Raw genomic sequence first — 19,093 nt, 5'->3', positions numbered from 1 at the left:
AACAATGAATGGGTGGGTGCTGTGTCCCCCAAGGAAAGAGCGAGAAAGAGATTTTACTGGTAAGTTATACAAAAATCTCGTTTTCTCGCCCAGTTTCCTTGGGGGACACAGAAGACCTTGGGACGTTCAAAAGCAGTCCAAAAGGGGAGGGACCACAGCTCCAAGGCGAAGCACCCGAAGGCATCAAGGACCCGCCGCCTGCAGACCCAGGCGGACCAAGGCAGCATACGCCGAAGCCAGAGTATGCACCCTGTAGAACTCTGTAAAGCGTGCAAGGAAGACCTGTGGCCGCCTTGCTCAAATGCATGGCCGAAGCCCAATGCCTCCGGCCCAGGAGGCACCGACCGCTCTGGTGAAATGAACGGTGACAGCAAAGGCAGAATCCTGCCCTCGGTGCGGTAACCTCAGCAATAGCCAATCTGATAAAGCGGAGGAAAACCACCCTGGAGTCCGTCAACTCTAAGCGCGGACCTCCAGGAAACCCAAGAGACCGAACGTCGACAAGAGTCGGAGATCTCCAAGTAAAAACCGGCAAGGCCCAAACAACGTCCAAATCGGTGAAGTGTTGAAGCGAAAGGCAACACCACCTTCAGAAGGAAGGAACGGGATGTAGAAACAGCCCTGTCCTGGGAAAAGACAGAAGGCTCAGAACAAAAAGGGGCCATTCAGGCACCCGTCAGAGACACGACTGATACGGAAACACAACCGTACAGGACAGGCGGGGTAGAGAGAACTTCTGTAACGGCTCCAAGGAAAAGATTGGAGCGCCGAGAGCTCAGTATGTAGTTCCCAGGGCGGTACCGAAGGACAGTACAGAGGAACCAAAGAGCCATTTCGAGTAAGAAGGTCTTGACAGGCCCAGAGGGCCGGGGAACGCTGGAAGAGGAAGAACAGCGCTGACACTTGACACCTCAAGTAAAGGAATCCCAGTCCCAGGTCCAGGCCGGACTGGAAAAAAGACAGAACCATGGGGAGAGAAAAAGTCAGAGTGGGGAATGCACAGCTTCCCACAGAACCCCAGACAAAAAAACCATAAGTCTTACGACAGATCCTGGACGAAATACAGCCAGGAGCGGACAGTAGCGAACCCGCTGGAGTCGCCTGGCAAGCGGGCGAAAACCCAATGTGATCAGGCGCAGACCAGTAACACGGGCAGAAGTCGACAAAACTGGTCCCGTCGGCCCCCGAGCAACGTTGTCCCGTATCCACCCGAGTGGGGGAGCAAAAGGACAGACGGAACGGAACCAAAGGGTCCGCCCAGTATCCGCCAGATGCCAGGACAAGACAGGCTAAAGTCCATGCTGATGTAGCCATGTTCTACAGTCCCGGTGTGGGAGATCAAAGGACAATCTGGACCGAAAAGTAGTCCCCCCAAGTTACCGAGAAGGTAAGTCTACAGCAGGACCATTATCTTAGAATGGACCACGCAATCTGCACTCAGCGGGAGGACAGAACGCGGTAGACTCGGTAAATAGGCACAGCTAATACAGCCAGTGTGAACAAGGGAGACAGTACGAGGCCAAAAGGAACACCGGAACCATCCACATGAACAACCATGCTCTCCCCAGAGGGGAGGACAGTGAAGGAACAGCCTCTGAAGTCTGGCGGGACAGAAGCCACATCGGAGTGATCTGTACCGAGCGGGAGCCAAACAGAGCCGGCGAGATAAGGTAGTCGAGACAGAGGCCGGCATAACACCCTCCAACCGAACGGAGGAGTGGGCAACAGGGAAGCCATAGGACAGCTCAAAAGCAGAACCCTGCTACACTGTGAGATGCCCGGTTCACCGCCTCGCAGAAGGCGAATACCCTGAAGAACCCAAGGTGGAGGTCCTCCGACCTGGGTAATCGAGCACCCAAGCGAATTTGGGTGACCTTCCCGAGAAAAGCGGCCCGCACCTGGTAGCAGATCAGACTGAAGCGTAGAGGCGCCAAGAGGAAGGACTCATACCACACTACATCCGAAGAGGAGGAAATTGCAGCAGGCAAGGGAACCGCAGTCCTGCCAGAGCCAACGAAGAATTCGAGGGGCGCTCCAGACAACAGCACTCTCGACCATGTGACCACTAGCGCAGGGAAGCAATACCACGGAAGGACGAATGGGCACGCATCTAGGACCACGAACACTCCCTGGGATGAAGGGCCAACTAAATGAATAAGTACCACCCAGCTCCGTGCAGCAGAGAGCAAGTAGAGCCCGTCCGGGTCAGGTGGACAGAATGAACTCCTTAGAGACGAGTGCAAGGCTTGCGGCAAGCATCGTATCCCAAGAAAACAAAAGTATCCCGCAGGAAGCAGATGAGGCATACGTACGAGCAGCCCGTAAGCAGTGAGAAGGCCAACCCACCTACAGGAGGAGAAGGCATACACGGCCCAAACAACGCACAAGAACGTCCGCTCACTGCAAAAAGGTTAATTCAGCGAAAAAGGGGGCTCGCCACAGAGTGCCACAGCATGTACGTAATTGCAAAGTGCAACCTGCAAGGGAGTTATGCACAAGCCTAGTATAGCATGCGATGGAACGCAAGCAGTCCGCCCCGAAAGGGGGGAAATTGTATCTGGCAAACTGCAGTCGGCAAGAGTGCAAAGGCCGGTCCCAAAAGGGAGTGATGCCTAAGGCCGTACCTACTTCAGAGAAGCAGGACATACCCTATAATCCAGCAGGAACGCAGGAGGTCCACCTAGTGAAAGGGGAACATGCACAGGGTTATCCTAGCATTAAGTGAGTGTGCAATAATACACCCAACACTGACTTAGCGAGAGTGCAACTACTCTGCCAATGAAGGGGGACAAGTACAAGTCCAGCACAGCCATACAAGGACAGCCGTGAATCTCATGAGCGTGCCAAATTCTGCCCATGGAATGTGGGGTGGTCACGCACAAGGCCAGCACCGTATCCAATGGGAGTGCAAGCGTTCCACCCATGTTAGAGGGCCATGCTCATGGCCAGCAAGGTATTCGGTAAGAGTGTAGCATGCCGCCCAGAAAAAAAGGGGGGGTAATGCACATGGCCAGCATCTCATCCAGGGAGAGTGCGTGCACCCGCCATGTATGGGAGTCATACACATGGCCAGCAACGCACTGGTGAGAGACAAACACAGTCAGTGAGAATGTGTGTATGTCACCTGAGGAAGGAAGGCATGCCCATGGCTGGCAGCGAATCCAGCGAGAGTGCGTACACCGCCCACGGAAGAGGGGTCATGCATATGGCCGACAGCGGATCCAGCGAGAGTGCAAGCACCCCGCCATGTATGGGGTACATGCACATGGCCAGTAACGTACCTGCGAGAAAACAACCACAGACAGAGGGATGTATGTATGCTGCCTGAGTCATGCCTATGGCCGGCAGCGAAACCAGTGAGAGTGCAGCATAGTAACATAGTACATAAGTACATCATAGCCCATCAAAGAGAGTGCAGCGTTCCGCCTATAGAAGGGGGTCGTGCACATAGCCAGTACCGTATCCGGTGAGAGTGCAGTATTCCGCCTAAAAAGGGGGGTCATGCACATGATCGGCAACTAATCCAGTGAGAGCGCTGCGTTCCGCCCATGGAAGGGGGTCACGCACATGGCCGGCAGTGAATCCAGTGAGAGTGCAGCGTTCCGCCTAGAGAAGGGGGTCGTGCACATGGCCGGCAGCAAATCCATAGAGAGTGCAGCATTCCGCCTATGGAAGGGGGTCGTGCACATGGCCAGCACCGTATCCGGTGAAGGTGCAGTATTCCGCCTAAAAGAGGGTCATGCACATGGCCAGCCGGCAGCCAGGGAGAGTGCAGTATCCCGCCTAGGAGGGGGGGATGCACATGGCAGGCACCATAACTGGAGAGATGATGAATGCTGCCTACGGAAGGGCCGCATGCACTTGGCCAGCGCCGTATCCTGGAAGAGGGCAGGAAAACAGCCTAAAAGGGGAAATGCCCTAGCAGCGACGCAGGTTGGGAGCGCAACACTATGCCGCCTGTGGAAAGAGGGCATGCAGACATGCAGCACTACTGATGAGGCTGCAGCGTCCTGTATGTATTTATTATTATTTCTTTTTTTTTTTTTCTTTTTTTTTTTAAAACACAGCCTCTCTGAGGCTAAAGGGGGCCACCATATACGGGCACAGATAGTCAGGAAAAAGGGGGGCCAACCATACAGGCCCATTGGGATCCGGCCTGTACCCAAAGGGTTAACATGGATCCGGCCTGGAGGGCGGCACTGCGATCCCCTGGGGGCGGAGGAACCTCCCGGCGGGAAGAATTCGCGCCTGGAGAAGTTCCCGCCCCCTCCACCAGAGGCCGGAATTTTGCGGCCTAGTAGGCCGTGAAGCCGGGGTCTAAATTTGCGGCGCCCGGTATGTACCGCCGGGACCTGAGGCGGAGTGGCGCATCAAACCGGCCGCGGGTGCCCACCCCGCGGGCCGGTCGGAATTGTGGCCCAGCAGGCCGCGAAGCCTGGGCCAAAATTTGCGGGGCCCCACCGACCGGCACCGACGGTCGGCCGGGGCCTGCTGGGCCTAGAAGTCAAGCCCAAAGCCCGCCGTGGGAGCCCACCCCGCCGGCCGGAAGAGTCAGGGGCCCAGAATGGCGGCTTGCCGGCCGCGGGAGCCCACCCCGCAGGCCGGAAGAGTCAGGGGCCCAGAATGGCGGCTTGCCGGCCGCGGGAGCCCACCCCGCCGGCCGGAAGAGTCAAGGGCTCGGAATGGCGGCTTGCCGGCCGCGGGAGCCCACCCCGCCGGCCGGAAAAGTCAGGGACCCGGAATGGCGGCCTAGCAGGCCGCGGAGCCTGGGCTAAGATTTTTGCGGCGCCCGGCCGCACCGGAATACCAATGTCGGCCGGAGGCGAGGCCTTACTCAACAGCCGTCAGGAGCCTCAGGCCTGGAGCAACACTCCGGTAGGAGATGTAGGGGGGGACCCAGAGACCGGGTGCCTGTGCTGATAGAGAAATAAACTATGTTGCCGCTTCTGTAGCTGGCTGTGGAGACAGCCACTGGCTGCATGTCTATGGGAGCCAGGCAGGGGGGGGGGGGGGGGGGGGGGGCAGAAGGAGATTGCAGGGGCCAGCATAGAGACCCCAGGGGCCAGCATAGATCCAGCAGGGGACTAGAGGCCCAGTATGGGGGTCAGGCACGCAGGAGACCAGGGTGGGGGGGTGGGGGACGTAGGGCTGGAGAAGCCTCTCTCTTACCACAGCCGTCTTCACCCTCGGTCCATTCCAGCAGGGTCGCCCCTTCAGCTACTGGCACCGTAGTGGCAGGACGCTGGAAGAGGGACTTGGCGTGCGGGCGACCCTTGCGCTGGCGGGATGTAGGGGAGCTGGGCTGCCCTGATCCACCTTGTCTTCTGTGGGGGAGGCAGCAGTGCGGATGACCGGGACTGGCGCAGCTCAACCCCGGGAGAACAGAGAGGTCTAGTGCGTCTCTGTTATCCCTGATGATCTGGAACAAAAAGAAAAGAAAAAAGTAAAAATCTAAAATTTAAACAAGGAGAAACCAGCCCTGCAGAGCAGGGAGTGTCTTGCCTCCTTGGACACTAAGCAAAAACTGGCAGTCTCTCTCTCCAGGCTGAGGGTATAGCTGTGGAGGAGGGGCTTAACAGCTTTCACTTAGTGTCACGCCTCCTATGGAGATAAGCTATACCCAAGGTCTTCTGTGTGCCCCAAGGAAACTGGGCGAGAAAAAATGTTTTTTTGCATTTTTTTACTGCAACAAAAAAAAGGTATGTATTAACCCAGCCTCATGTTATGTCATACTTCAGCCTGTGTTAAAAAACTCTTCGATAGTACCGAACATATAGAGGGCCCTGCAACTCCACTAGATGTCCCCTGCTGACTGTCTCCACTATTAAGCAAAGTTTCAACTACAAAATATAATTTGCTACAAAAAGAACATATCACCTGCCTGCAGCGATAAGTCATTAAAGTGGTTGTTCCGTCTCGCCATTTCCACAGTGAGATGGGACTAAGTGCCGGCTCTGTTGTTTCCATAACTCCCACCTGGGGCCGGCACTTGGTTCCATCAAGCTGTGGAGAAGGTAAAATGGGACAACCCCTTTAAATATTCACTGCATACATCTGTGTACTGCATAAATCAATAGTACTGGTGAATATTAGAATCTTTGTAATATATCTTATCAGAGAAAAGTGTCTCTTTCTCCCCAATCATAACCAAACATTCTCAACTAAGTTCGTCTTGAGAAATGAGACAGACTGAAGCTCACTGAACGATCAGATTACAGCTGCCCATAGAATTATGGAGAAGGGAGAAGTGATATTCTAGAGGGAGAAACATACATTTTTCTCTGAAAAGATATATTACAAAGTTTCTTATATTCACCAGTACTATTGATTTTTGGGCAAAGTTTTCTGAAAGTACAGTGACCATTTAAATTACTGTATGAACATTTCATACCACTCAAAGTCTTGTCTAGTGCATGAACAGTTGGAGGTCGTAATAGGCCGGTCAAAGTCTTCTCCATTAAAACAGGTGGCATGTGGGGTCCGCCTCTTGAAAACGGTTTTGCTTCCCAGCAAACATTCATTGCCCCGTTCATCAGATGGAGACCAGAGCTTATAGTCGTTTTCAGTGCAGGGGACTCCTGTACAACAAATGAAATACGTCAACAGAATTGCTGTGGTGCCAGATAATCAGATATTCCAAACCATCAAATGTGTCTCACACCCACATATATGAACTTGTATGTCTCTTGGAGGCTCTTGAAAACCATGGTGAAATCTCTGAGGCATGTGTTGGTGCTCTAAAATAAGCATGTTGGCACTGGCCCAAGTATAGACACAGACACTTGCACACTGATGACTTCACCATTAGGATACGGCTACACGGCAACATGTGTCACACAACAAAGAGATTACCCGACATTTCATATAATGTATTTAAATGGTGACACAAAGTGACATGCTACGACAGTTGCAGCATGTTGCAGTGCAACATCATTAAAATACATTATGTGAAATGTCACTTCGCCATGTATACCCTTTTGTGTCATGTGACTTTTGTGCAACACAAAGCTGTGTAGCCATACCCTTAGGGCTCGTTCACACGAATGTGTGCTGCCCATTGCTATATTGCGGACCACATTTGAGGATCCGCAATACACGGGCAACAACCATGTGCATTCCGCATTTTTATGTTTTTTTTTGCTGAAGGGTAGTAAGTGGCATGGCTTCGTGCTGCAGAAATATAGGGACTAATTCAATCGAGCCCTCAACTTCAGCAACAGGACATCTATACAATAAAAAATGGCCTGTTCCTAGCAATCTTAAATTCTGGGTTCCTAGACACAGAGGAGGAGATTTATCATCTCCCTTACGCCTGAGAAGTGGCGTTAAAAATTCGCAAACTATGGGGCACATTTATTAATGTGCCCCTATACCTGGCACCAGCCTCTACATAACTTTGGCGGATCCTGCGCCACTTCTAAATGTAAGACAGCTTCCTAGATGTCTTACATTTAAACCATTTTGTACACCTAAAACAAGCGTAGAAAATGGTAAATAAGACAGACCTGCTGGCCCTTCCCTGACGCGCCCCCTTTTTTAGACCTGGCTCGTGCAGGGAGGAGTTGAATATTGCGGCGAAAAGGAGCTTTGCGGCGCAATCTGCGCCAGAAATATGCCTAATTTAGGCATATTTCTGTTTGATAAATGACCCTCTGTGTGTTTGCGACTTTTTAAAAATTTGTTGCATCTCTCCCTTTATTCCACGGCCCTCACTTTTCAGGAAGGAGGCGTGGCAAAAGTGGAAAGGAGGCGTGGCCAACAAATTTATCTTTCTGACATTTTTCTGTCGCAAATGAAGCCAGAAATCTACAGCAGCTCTGAGCTGTCGTAGATGTCTGTTTAGGCACATGAACTGCCGGAGGATGCGCCTAATTTATGAAGAGGCCTGAGCCTCGTCATAAATTCACTGCATCCTCTGGCAGTGCAGGGCATACAGACCAATACAGAAAGCGCCAGTCTTGATAAGTCTCCCCCAGAGAGCTTAAATCCAATGCTCTACGAAAAAAAGTCCATACCAAGGACATCACTGGTGTTGACCTGTAATATAACCCAGCTGTGCCCCTTATGGACATAGGAGCCAAAGATGGTGAATACAGTGCTTTTTTCTCCAGGTTCTGTGAGTAAGCCGTAGACAATCAGCGAAATGTCAGAAAAATTAAATGTTTTCCACGTTTCCCCTTCATTTGTACTGTATCTGAAAGAGCAAAGGAGGCAATTAAAGATAAAAGATGACAAAGAGATAGAAAAAAAAAAATGGCAGACACTAATCACGACGTACTTTAGCTGGTTGGTTTCTACTCCTTGTGCAATTGCCACCAATACGCCACCATGATCTCCCCATGTGCAAAAATGGGGCCCGAGGAGAGACTGCAAAAAATGCAACATAATGAAGAAAATGCAGAGAGGAAGCTGAGAGGTGAAGACAGAGGAGAATATGAAATAAAATAAACTTACCTCTCTCCACCTCACCCCCACACTGCTGGACACATACAGGTTAATTTTACTGATTGTATCTTTCCCTACGGAACCTAAAATGACAACAGCAATTTAAACAGATATGAATATATGTCATAGACTCTATGTATATATAATGTGCTGTGTTTTCCCTACTCTGCAATAGCAGAATCAAAAGTGCATTAGAATGTATCACAGCACATGCAATGATGAGGAGAGGAGTGTTGAGACACAGACTGATTTTGCTGTTAAAATTTGCAACAAATTTTCAGCAAAATCCAAGGCAGACTGTTTCTCATCCTAAGGCTTCCTGCACACGACCATATCCACAAATGATGGATATGCAAAACACGTATGCGGTCTTTGTGCATCCCACAATTTTTGCAGGACCCACTGTAAAAAAAATATATTATTGACGGCAAAACGAACAAGAATCGGACAGGTTCTATAACTTGCAGCCCGGCCACACAGAAGCGGCCAGCACAAGGATGTCATCTGTATCCTGTCCGTTTTTGGGGGGGGGATCCACAGAAATTAATGGGTTCATGCACAATCTGCAAAAAATGTGGATTGCATACAGACCAAAAATACGTTTGTGTGCATAAGGCCTAAAAGGCTAGAAACCACTTACAAACCTGTTGCTGCAATTAACCCCGGCGCAGACTCCTTGGAGACGATGGGCATAACCCGTCCTTGTGAGGTGACCTGACTGAGTGGCTGTGCCAGATGTAGATAACATTCTTTAGAGTTCTGCAATAGAAGAGAATCTGTTACATAAATGTATCAGCTATTATCAGCTGCCTTCAAAGTCACAATGACATGATACACTGTGACAACTGACCGTGCAGCGTGCAGTCTCCCCGTAACCGCTATAACCTGGTGCCAGGAGATATTCCCACGTTCCTCCCTTGTCAAATGTAATAACAGAGGCCACGTTCTCCTTAGACAGAGGTCCAGTGAGGGTATTTGCAATGTAAACTCCTCTCACACCTTTCACGCGGTGGACGTCAGCAAATGGCTCATTCTCAAGATACCTGGAGACAACATTAAAGCAACCACATTATCTACACATGTTTTGCTGTGGAAACTTTAAAACAGTGTTTTCTTCGTCAAAAACTTGGCAGCCAGTCTACAGGATATTACTGAAAAATCTAAAACACTCTGGAGCAGATTTACTAAACCAATAGATGACGGTAACTTGGGCGGTGGGTTATTTATTAAGACTGGTGTTCCTAATAAGGAAACTCGCTGGCATATGATGTACCAAAGTTATTAATTTGGGTGCATACTCAGTAAATTCGTGCACCAGAAAACAAAATATATGGAAGCATACTGTTAAATCTGGCAGACCATGGAGATCTCATCAATAGGCTGTCTTCTTCTGTCTACATGGTGAGTATTTCAAAAAAGCTGCAAAATGTGGCACAAAATGGCAGCTGTGCCAAAATGTATGTAGAATAATGAGGAATTCCCCCCAGGCTGTCTAGACATGTTCTAGATTCATCACAGGGGCTCAGGCTGGATGATAAATGTGATGCAGGTATAGACACTTTTGTCTAACTTTCTATCAAATATTGGTTGGCTTAGTTGGTGACAAATTTGGCAGAATTGTGGTACAAATGACGCATATTGGGCCATGCCCCATATCTGTGAAGCTACAACCCTTTTCTGTTAAAGTGGATTTCCAAGATTTTAATACTGACGACCATTCATCTGGATAGGTCATCAGTATCTAATCGGTAGGGGTCCGACAATCGGGAACCCCACCGATCAGCTGTTTGAGAAGAGAGTGGCGCTTAAGAAAACAAGATTTTTGTATAACTTACCAGTAAAATCTCTTTCTCGCTCTTCCTTGGGGGACACAGGAGACCTTGGGTATAGCTCAGCTCCCTAGGAGGCGTGACACTAAGTGAAAACTGTTAAGCCCCCCCTCCAGCAGCTATACCCTCAGCCTGGAGAGAGAGACTACCAGTTGCGTGTCCAAGTAGTGAGAAAAAAGGCAATGACCAACAAAGTGGAAACCAAACAAGTCAACTACCCGACAGGGGCAACCAAACCGTAACCTGTAGAACAAATAATGAAGGGTGGGTGCTGTGTCCCCCAAGGAAGAGCGAGAAAGAGAGTTTACTGGTAAGTTATACAAAAATCTAGTTTCCTCGCCCATTTCCTTGGGGGACACAGGAGACCTTGGGACATCCGAGAGCAGTCCAAGAAGGGAGGGACCACAGCCCAAGGCGAAGCCACCGTAGGCATCATGAAACCACCGCCTGCAAGACCAGGCGGCCCAAAGCAGCATGCATGAGTGTGCACCCTGTAAAACTTGGTAAAGGTGTGCAAGGAAGACCAAGTGACCGCCTTGCACAATTGTTCAGCCGAAGCCCGATGTCTCTGGGCCCAAGAGGCACCGACCGCTCTGGTGGAACGAGTGGTGACACCGAAAGGCGGAACCTTGCACTTGGTGCGGTAAGCCTCAGCAATAGCTAATTTGATGAAATGGGCGATAGCCACCTTGGAGGCCGCCAAACCCTTGCGCGGACCCTCAGGAACTACAAAAAGAGAATCTGTGCGACGAAAGGGTCCGGTGATCTCCAAGTAAATCTTCAAGGCCCAAACAACGTCCAAACGGTGATGTTCCCGTTCCCGGGGGTGGGAAGGGGATGGACACAGAGAGGGAAGGACGATGTCCTCATTGAGACGAAAGGCGGAGACCACCTTCCGAAGGAAGGAAGGAAGGGACTGGATGGAGAACAGTCTTATCTTGGTGAAAGACCAGAAAAGGCTCAGAACAAGAAAGGGCCGCCAATTCGGACACCCGTCTGAGAGATGTGATGGCCACTAGGAACACGACCTTACAAGACAAAAGTCGTAGGGAGATCTTCCGTAACGGCTCGAAGGGGGAAGCTTGTAGCATCGAGAGCACAATATTCAGGTCCCAGGGCGGAATCAGGGAACGGTAAGGAGGAACCGAGTGAGCAACTCCTTGGATGAAGGTCTTGACAGGTCCAAGAGGAGCCAGGGGACGCTGGAAGAGGATGGACAGCGCCGATACCTGACCTTTCAAGGAACTGAGTACCAGCCCCAGGTCCAGGCAGGACTGGAGGAAGGACAGAACCGTGGGGAGAGAGAAACGGAGAGGGGGAACAGCCAGATTCTCACAGAATCCCAAATAAGACCTCCAAGTCCGATAATAGATCTTGGACAATGCAGGCTTCCGAGAGCGGATCATGGTGCGAACCACGTCCGTGGAAAATCCCCGTTGCGTCAAAACTGCGGTCTCAACAGCCACGCCGTCAAACGTAGCGACCTGGAATGCTGGTGGAAGATCGGCGCATCTCCCAAGAGCAGCATCAGATCGGCGTACCAAGACCGGCGAGGCCAATCTGGAGCGATCAGTATCATGGGAATGTCTTCTGCCGCGATCTTCTGGAGAACCCGAGGCAATAAGGGAATGGGAGGAAACACATACAGAAGGGAAAATTCTTGCCACGGAAGAACGAGGGCGTCGGCGCCGTACGCCCTTGGGTCCCTTGCCCTTGCCAGGAAGGTGGGGAGCTTGTGGTCGAACCTGGAGGCTATGAGGTCCACATCCGGTTGACCCCAACTAAGGCAAATGGACTCAAACATGTCTAGGTGTAGCGACCACTCGCCCGGGTCGATGGTGGTCCGGCTGAGGAAGTCCGCCGTCCAGTTCTCCACCCCTGGAATATAAATTGCTGACAGGGCCAGAATGTGAGCTTCCGCCCAGGGGAGAATGCGGGTCACCTCTCGCATTGCCGCGGCGTTGCGAGTGCCCCCCTGGTGGTTTATGTATGCCACGGCCGTGGCATTGTCCGATTGGACACGGACGGGACGACCTTCTAGCAGGGGAGTCCAGTGTCGGAGCGACAAGAAGATCGCCCTCAATTCCAGGACGTTGATCTAAAGCTTGGACTCCGATGGAGACCAAGTGACCTGGACGGACTGGGGAGGGTGGTAACCACCTGCCATGTCACTGGAAGGAAGGATTTCCCCTGGAGAGGGGTCCGCAACCACCAGCGGAGGGAGGCCCGAACTTGGGGAGTTAGAAGGAAGGGCCAGTCCAGACTCTCCGGTGACTTGTCCCAGGCAGAGAGGATCGCCCTTTGAAAGGTGCGGGAATGAAACTGTGCGAACGGAATCGCCTCGAAGCAGGCAACCATTTGTCCCAACACCCGCATGCTGGATCGGAAGGACGGGCGGTGGTAGTGAAGAAGATTGTGAACCGACGGGTGGAGAGCCAGACGCTTGTCCGTTGGGAGACGGACCTCCGCAGCCTCCGTATCCAGCAGCATCCCCAGGAAGATCAACCATCTGGAGTAATTCAGGGAAGACTTGGGAAGGTTGAGAAGCCAACCGAACCGTCCCAGGGTCTCCAGTGCAAGGTCCACACTGGCGGACGTCTGAGGAAAGGAGGGCGCCTTGATAAGGACGTCGCCCAAGTAAGGCAGCAGAAAAACACCCCTGGAGCGGAGCAAAGCTAGAACAGGGGCCAGGACCTTGGTGAACACCCGAGGAGCCGTCGCCAGGCCGAAGGGAAGGGCGACAAACTGATAGCGATCGTTCCCCACTGCAAAGCGAAGGAAACGATGGTAACACCGAGCGACCGGAACGTTGAGGTAGGCTTTCTGAATGTCGATTGATGACATAAAGTCCCCCTTCTCCAGGGAGGCCACCGCAGATCGGAGGGACTCCATACGGAATTGCCGAAGTCTAGGATCGGCCGCACCGAGCCTTCTTTTTTGGGGACCACGAAGAGGTTCGAGTAGAACCCCTTGAATCGATCCGCCGGAGGCACAGGAACGATGACTCCCTTGTCTAGTAGGGTGTGGATGGCTGTGGAGAAGGCGGCCGCACCCTTGGGGTCCCACGGAGAAACGATCCGGGGGGAGAGAAGAAAACTCGATTTTGTATCCGGAGGATACAATTTTGAGCTCCCAGGCATCGGAGATGTGAGCCCGCCAGACGTCCCTGAAAAGGAGAAGGCGGCCCCCCACCCGGGTGGGTGGGGGCGCACCTTCAGGCTGAGGGCTGCTTGGCTGTGGGGGGGCGAGCAGCTTGTGACTTACGCCAAGTGGGCTGTGCCCAAAAAAAGGGCTTCTTGCGCCTATCTTGGGAGGGACCGGAGGACGGACCGGCTGCGGGTCGAGGCCCGGAGGACGTGCAGGAGGACCGAAAACGGGATGAACCAGAACGGCCTCGAGTGGCAACCCCCCCCCGTCTATGAACACGCTGGACCTGCCGCTGGTATATGAGGTCCGCCGCCCATGAGCCCGGCAGGAAGCCGATAGCCCGCCGGAATAACGGCGGAACAGAGGGGGGGGAAGGAAAAGGCAAATGTGCGCTCGGCCGGACGGAGGTATGTGGAGGCGGCGTCCGCCGCCCCGATGTTTGTAAGGACCGCAGACGCGGTCCTGGATGCCAGTACAGGAAGTAGAAGCGCTGTGGAGAGCCGCAGCGCCGGTGATCCTCAAGGACTTGAAAGGAGAGCGCCAATAGAAGCAGGCCACCATGTGAGGTTACAGCAAGAGCGTAGTAGCTGGGAGGCCACGAAGGATAAAGAGGGGGAAAAGGAAGCCTGCAGGTCCCTAGTACTAAAAAAGGCCCCAGAAATAACGGACCCCAAGTAGCCAGTGGGGGAGCGGAGAGGGGGAGGTGGAAGGGGGGATAGGGCTGGAGAAGCCACCTCTCACCATCCTGCAGTCTTCCCCCTCGGTCCTTTCCAGCAGGGTCGCCCCTTTAGCTACTGGCACCGCAGTGGCAGGACACTGGAAGAGGGACTTGGCGTGCGGGCGACCTTACGCTGGCGGGGTGCAGGGGAGCTAGGCTGCCCTGGTCCACCTTGTCTTCTGTGGGGGAGGCAGCAGTGCGGATGACCGGCACTGGCGCAACTCGACCCCGGGAGAAACAGAGAGGTCCAGGCGTCTCTGTTGTCCCTGAAAAAATAAAAGATCCAAACTAAAATAAAAATGAAAAATAAGGAGAAAAAACAGCCCTGCATTCAGGGAGTGTCTTGCCTCCTTGGACACTAAGCAAAAACTGTCAGTCTCTCTCTCCAGGCTGAGGGTATAGCTGCTGGAGGAGGAGCCAGGGCTTCAGATGGCGACCAAAATGGTCGCCAATGCGACTTAGAATTTACAAATGGCGACAAGACTTTTTAGTCTTGTCGCCATTTGCGACTAGACCCGCCGCCACAGCTCTGCCGTTGAATACAGCAGCGGGCACAGGAGATGATAGTTCTCTGCCCCGCCGCCGATGTTCTTCTCCGCCGCTCAGAGGAGGAGTCTCTCCCCCCTGCGCTGCTGCCGCCGCCAATAGGAAGAGAGACAGGAGGAGGAGGAGAGGGGCTGTGGCCACTGCGCCACCAATGAAGATAACTGACCTGTTAATACAAATACAGGAGGCGGGTGTCAGAATCAAATAGCCGGCACCCGAGGGAGCGGCACCTGAGGGGTTAACTGCAGCGGATCGCAGCTCCCTGTCATAGAGGTCGGGTGCCGGCTATTTGATTCCAGGAACCGCCTCCTGTATTTGTATGAACAGGTCAGTGATCTTCATTGGTGGCGCAGTGCGCCCCCCTCCCCAGTATAATAAACATTGGTGGCGCAGTGCGCCTCCCCAGTATAATAAACATATAAACATTGGTGGCGCAGTGCGCCCCCCCCCAGTATAATAAACATATAAACATTGGGGGCGCAGTGTGCCCCCCCCAACACCCCAGTATAATAAACATTGGTGGCGCAGTGCCAATGAGGGTTAAAAAAAAATAAAAAATTAACTCACCTCCTCCAATTGATCGCGTAGCTGCCGGTCTCCTGTTCTTTCTTCAGGACCTGTCAAAGGACCTGTGGTGACGTCACTGAGCTCATCACATGGTCTATTACCATGCTGATGGATCATGTGATGTATCATGTGGAGGAGGTGAGTTAATTTTATTTTATTTTTTTAACCCTCAATTGACCTTCTACTAAGCATTCTGTAATAAAGAATGCTATTATTTTCCCTTATAACCATGTTATAAGGGAAAATAATACAGTGAATAGACTTTTATCCTAGCAACCATGCGTGAAAATCGCACCGCATCCGCACTTGCTTGCGGATGCTTGCGATTTTCACGCAGCCCCATTAACTTCTATGGGGCCTGCGTTGTGTGAAAAACGCACAACATAGAGCATGCTGCGATTTTCACGCAACACACAAGTGATGCGTGAAAATCACCGCTCATGTGCACAGCCCCATAGAAGTGAATGGGTCCGGATTCAGTGCGGGTGCAATGCATTCACCTCAAGCATTGCACCCGTGCAGAAATCTCGCCCGTGTGATAGGGGCCTAAGGGTGAATAGGACAAGGGTTACAGCCCCTAAGGGGGCTAATAGTAAGTAAAAAAAAAAACACAAACACTAAGGCTACTTTCACACTTGCGGCAGTGTGATCAGGCAAGCAGTTCCGTCGTCGGAACTGCCTGCCGGATCCGCCGATCTGGATGTGACTGAAAGCATTTGTGAGATGCATCCGGATGTGGATCCATCTCACAAATGCATTGCAAGAACGAATCCATCTCTCCCCTTGTCATGCGGACAGACGGATCCGTCTTGTATCTCTTTACACATTTTTACCGAATGCCGGATCTGGCACTAATACATTCCTATGATAAAAGCATGCTACGGTTTTCTCTTTTGCCTGATCAGTCAAAATGACTGAACTGAAGACATCCTGATGAATCCTGAATGGATTAGGGCTCTTTCACACTTGCGTTATTGTCTTCCGGCATAGAGTTCCGTCGTCGGGACTCTATGCCGGAAGAATACTGATCAGGATTATCCTAATGCATTCTGAATGGAGAGTAATCCGTTCAGGATGCATCAGGATGTCTTCAGTTCCGGTACGGAACGTTTTTTGGCCGGAGAAAATACCGCAGCATGCTGCGCTTTTTGCTCCGGCCAAAAATCCTGAAGACTTGCCGCAAGGCCGGATCCGGGATCAATGCCCATTGAAAGGCATTGATCCGGATCCGGCCTTAAGCTAAACGTCGTTTCGGCGCATTGCCGGACCCGACGTTTAGCTTTTTCTGAATAGTTACCATGGCTGCCGGGACGCTAAAGTCCTGACAGCCATGGTAAGTGTAGTGGGGAGCGGGGGAGCAGTGTACTTACCGTCCGTGCGGCTCCCCGGGCGCTCCAGAGTGACGTCAGGGCGCCCCAAGCGCATGGATCACGTGATCACATGGATCACGTCATCCATGCGCATGGGGCGCTCTGACGTCATTCTGGAGCGCCCGGGGAGCCGCACGGACTGTAAGTATACCGCTCCCCCGCTCCCCGCTCCTACTATGGCAACCAGGACTTTAATAGCGTCCTGGGTGCCATAGTAACACTGAAAGCATTTGGAAGACGGTTCCGTCTTCAAATGCTTTCAGTACACTTGCGTTGTTACGGATCCGGCAGGCACCTCCGGCAACGGAAGTGCATGCCGGATCCCAACAACGCAAGTGTGAAAGAGGCCTTACTCTCCATTCAGAATGCATGGGGATATAACTGATCATTTATTTTCTGGTATAGAGCCCCTGTGACGGAAGTTTAAATCCCCCCTTTCCCAACTTTACATATAAAATATATAAACAATAAATAAATAAACATATTACATAACGCTGTGTCCGAAAAGTCCAAACTATTAAATTATTAAAAAATATCTCCTATGCGGTGAGCGCCGTAACAGAAATAAATAAATAAAAACCATGCGATTAATTTTTTTTAGTCACCTTGTCACCCCAAAGAATAGGATAGGACTGTTCTATTATGGGCCGAACGTTCCATGAAATGCGAAATGCACGCGGCTTTTTTTTGTGTTTTTTTTTTATTTTTTGCGTGGTATCGAGTATCGCAATACTTTTTTATGGTGACGAAAGCGAATCAAAATTTTGGTATCAAAACAACCCTACGCCGATCTGATCGGTGTAGCGTTGTCACGATACCAAAATTTTGATCCCTTTTCGATTTGGCGAGCCTATGGCTACTAGGTATTTTTTTTAGTCTGGAGCACTGGGGGCTTAACAGTTTTCACTTAGTGTCAAGCCTCCTAGGGAGCTGAGCTATACCCAAGGTCTCCTGTGTCCCCCAAGGAAATGGGCGAGAAAAGGACACAGCGCATACCATAGATTTCAGGCTGGAATCCGACATGACAAGAAAACAAAAAACCATCAATCAAACACTGAGGGGCGGGAAAGAGGAAGCAACGAGCTTGAATTCAAGCAAGAAAGCCGCTGCCCCCTTGACTTAAAGACCCTAATTTACATACCACCTGTGGTGCAATAAAAGTAATTTTTCAGGGATTAGGCTACTTTCACACTCGCGTTTTGTGCAGATCTGTCATGGACGGATCCGTTCAGATAATACAACCGTCTGTATCCGTTCTGAACGGATCCGTTTGTATTATCTTTAACATAGCCAAGACGGATCCGTCTTGAACACCATTGAAAGTCAATGGAGGACAAATCAGTTTTCTATTGTGCCAGATTGCGTCAGTGAAAACAGATCCGTCCCCATTGACTTACATTTTGTGCCAGGACGGATCCGTTTGGCTCAGTTTAATCAGACGGACGCTGCAAGTCCGTCTCTCCAAAGCGGAATGGAGACTGAATTGATGCAAACTGATGCATTCTGAGCGGATCCTTTTCCATTCAGAAAGCATTAGAATGCAAACGGATCCATTTTGGACCGCTTGTGAGAGCCCTGAACGGATCTCACAAATGGAAAGCCAAAACGCCAATGTGAAAGTAGCCTTCGGCGCATCAGACAGCAAAGACAAGATGAAGACATCTGTAAGACAGTGCTGGCAGTTTAATATGCATTTTGTAGGCGGCAGGTTCCATTTAAGGCTTGGGTGACATGGAGACTTTTTGTAGTTCTACTACATAAAGCAACCAGTACCTGACAAGTGTCTCCTTCCCGGCTCCGGGATTAAAATACAAGATGTTCTCCAGGGAGAGAGAAAAGCGAAGCCCCTCCACTTCTGATATATACAGGTTTGTCACATTGTTGCTGTGCTTGACACAAGCAAAAACCTGATCCTCGGAGACATCAGTGATGTAATATTCCTGGAGAGGAAAGCAGAAGATATTTCCCATGAATTACTCAAGCAAATCAAGTCCAGCAAAACTCTGGTATCATAGGTGATGAATTACAAAATATCCGGGACTAACATACTGTATAAAACTGATAAACCCTCAATCTGCAGCTGATTATTATTTCCTCACTGGTTCTCATTGCTCTTCTGCTTCTCATGCAATTATGTTGCGGTTCTGTGTTGGAAACGAGCCCGGATTGTCAACCTTTCTGAATTTTCAAATGCCAGATTAAAAGAATTATGCAGAATATACCACAAAAAGCATATGTCAGGACTTTCGGGAATCTGAAGATCAAAGCCTGTGTGGCAGAAACATCTGGGAGACTCACCGTGACGGGATGTCTGGTTATGAACTGCGCTGACTGCATTGGCTTGCGATTGTAGGAGACCCACAGCTGCATCGAGGACTGGTCTTTACTGCCCAGCAAATGCTAAATACGAGAAGGGAGAGCGTCATTATCAAGTACAAAGGATGGTTTATCTAACCATATAACCAAGAGTA

General features: G+C 51.1%; 1 protein-coding gene across 2 annotated transcripts in view; it reads right to left on the bottom strand.

The window, feature by feature from the left end:
* The window catches only part of SORL1 (sortilin related receptor 1), a 152,127-nt gene that overhangs the window by 93,914 nt on the left and 39,120 nt on the right, over nt 1-19,093 (bottom strand). For both annotated transcript variants that reach the window (XM_040431434.1, XM_040431442.1), the window contains exons 7-14: nt 18,921-19,022; nt 18,396-18,562; nt 9,296-9,488; nt 9,090-9,204; nt 8,455-8,528; nt 8,279-8,367; nt 8,016-8,194; nt 6,392-6,578 (exon numbers count right to left, since the gene is read on the bottom strand). In XM_040431434.1, coding sequence (XP_040287368.1) covers nt 6,392-6,578; nt 8,016-8,194; nt 8,279-8,367; nt 8,455-8,528; nt 9,090-9,204; nt 9,296-9,488; nt 18,396-18,562; nt 18,921-19,022 — 1,106 coding nt within the window. The remainder of the gene's footprint in view (nt 1-6,391; nt 6,579-8,015; nt 8,195-8,278; nt 8,368-8,454; nt 8,529-9,089; nt 9,205-9,295; nt 9,489-18,395; nt 18,563-18,920; nt 19,023-19,093) is intronic.

This window comes from Bufo bufo, chromosome 1 (assembly GCF_905171765.1).
Source record: "Bufo bufo chromosome 1, aBufBuf1.1, whole genome shotgun sequence".
Taxonomy (NCBI): domain Eukaryota; kingdom Metazoa; phylum Chordata; class Amphibia; order Anura; family Bufonidae; genus Bufo; species Bufo bufo.
Note: the sequence above shows the minus strand (reverse complement) of the source record. Positions and strands in the feature narration are given on the sequence as shown.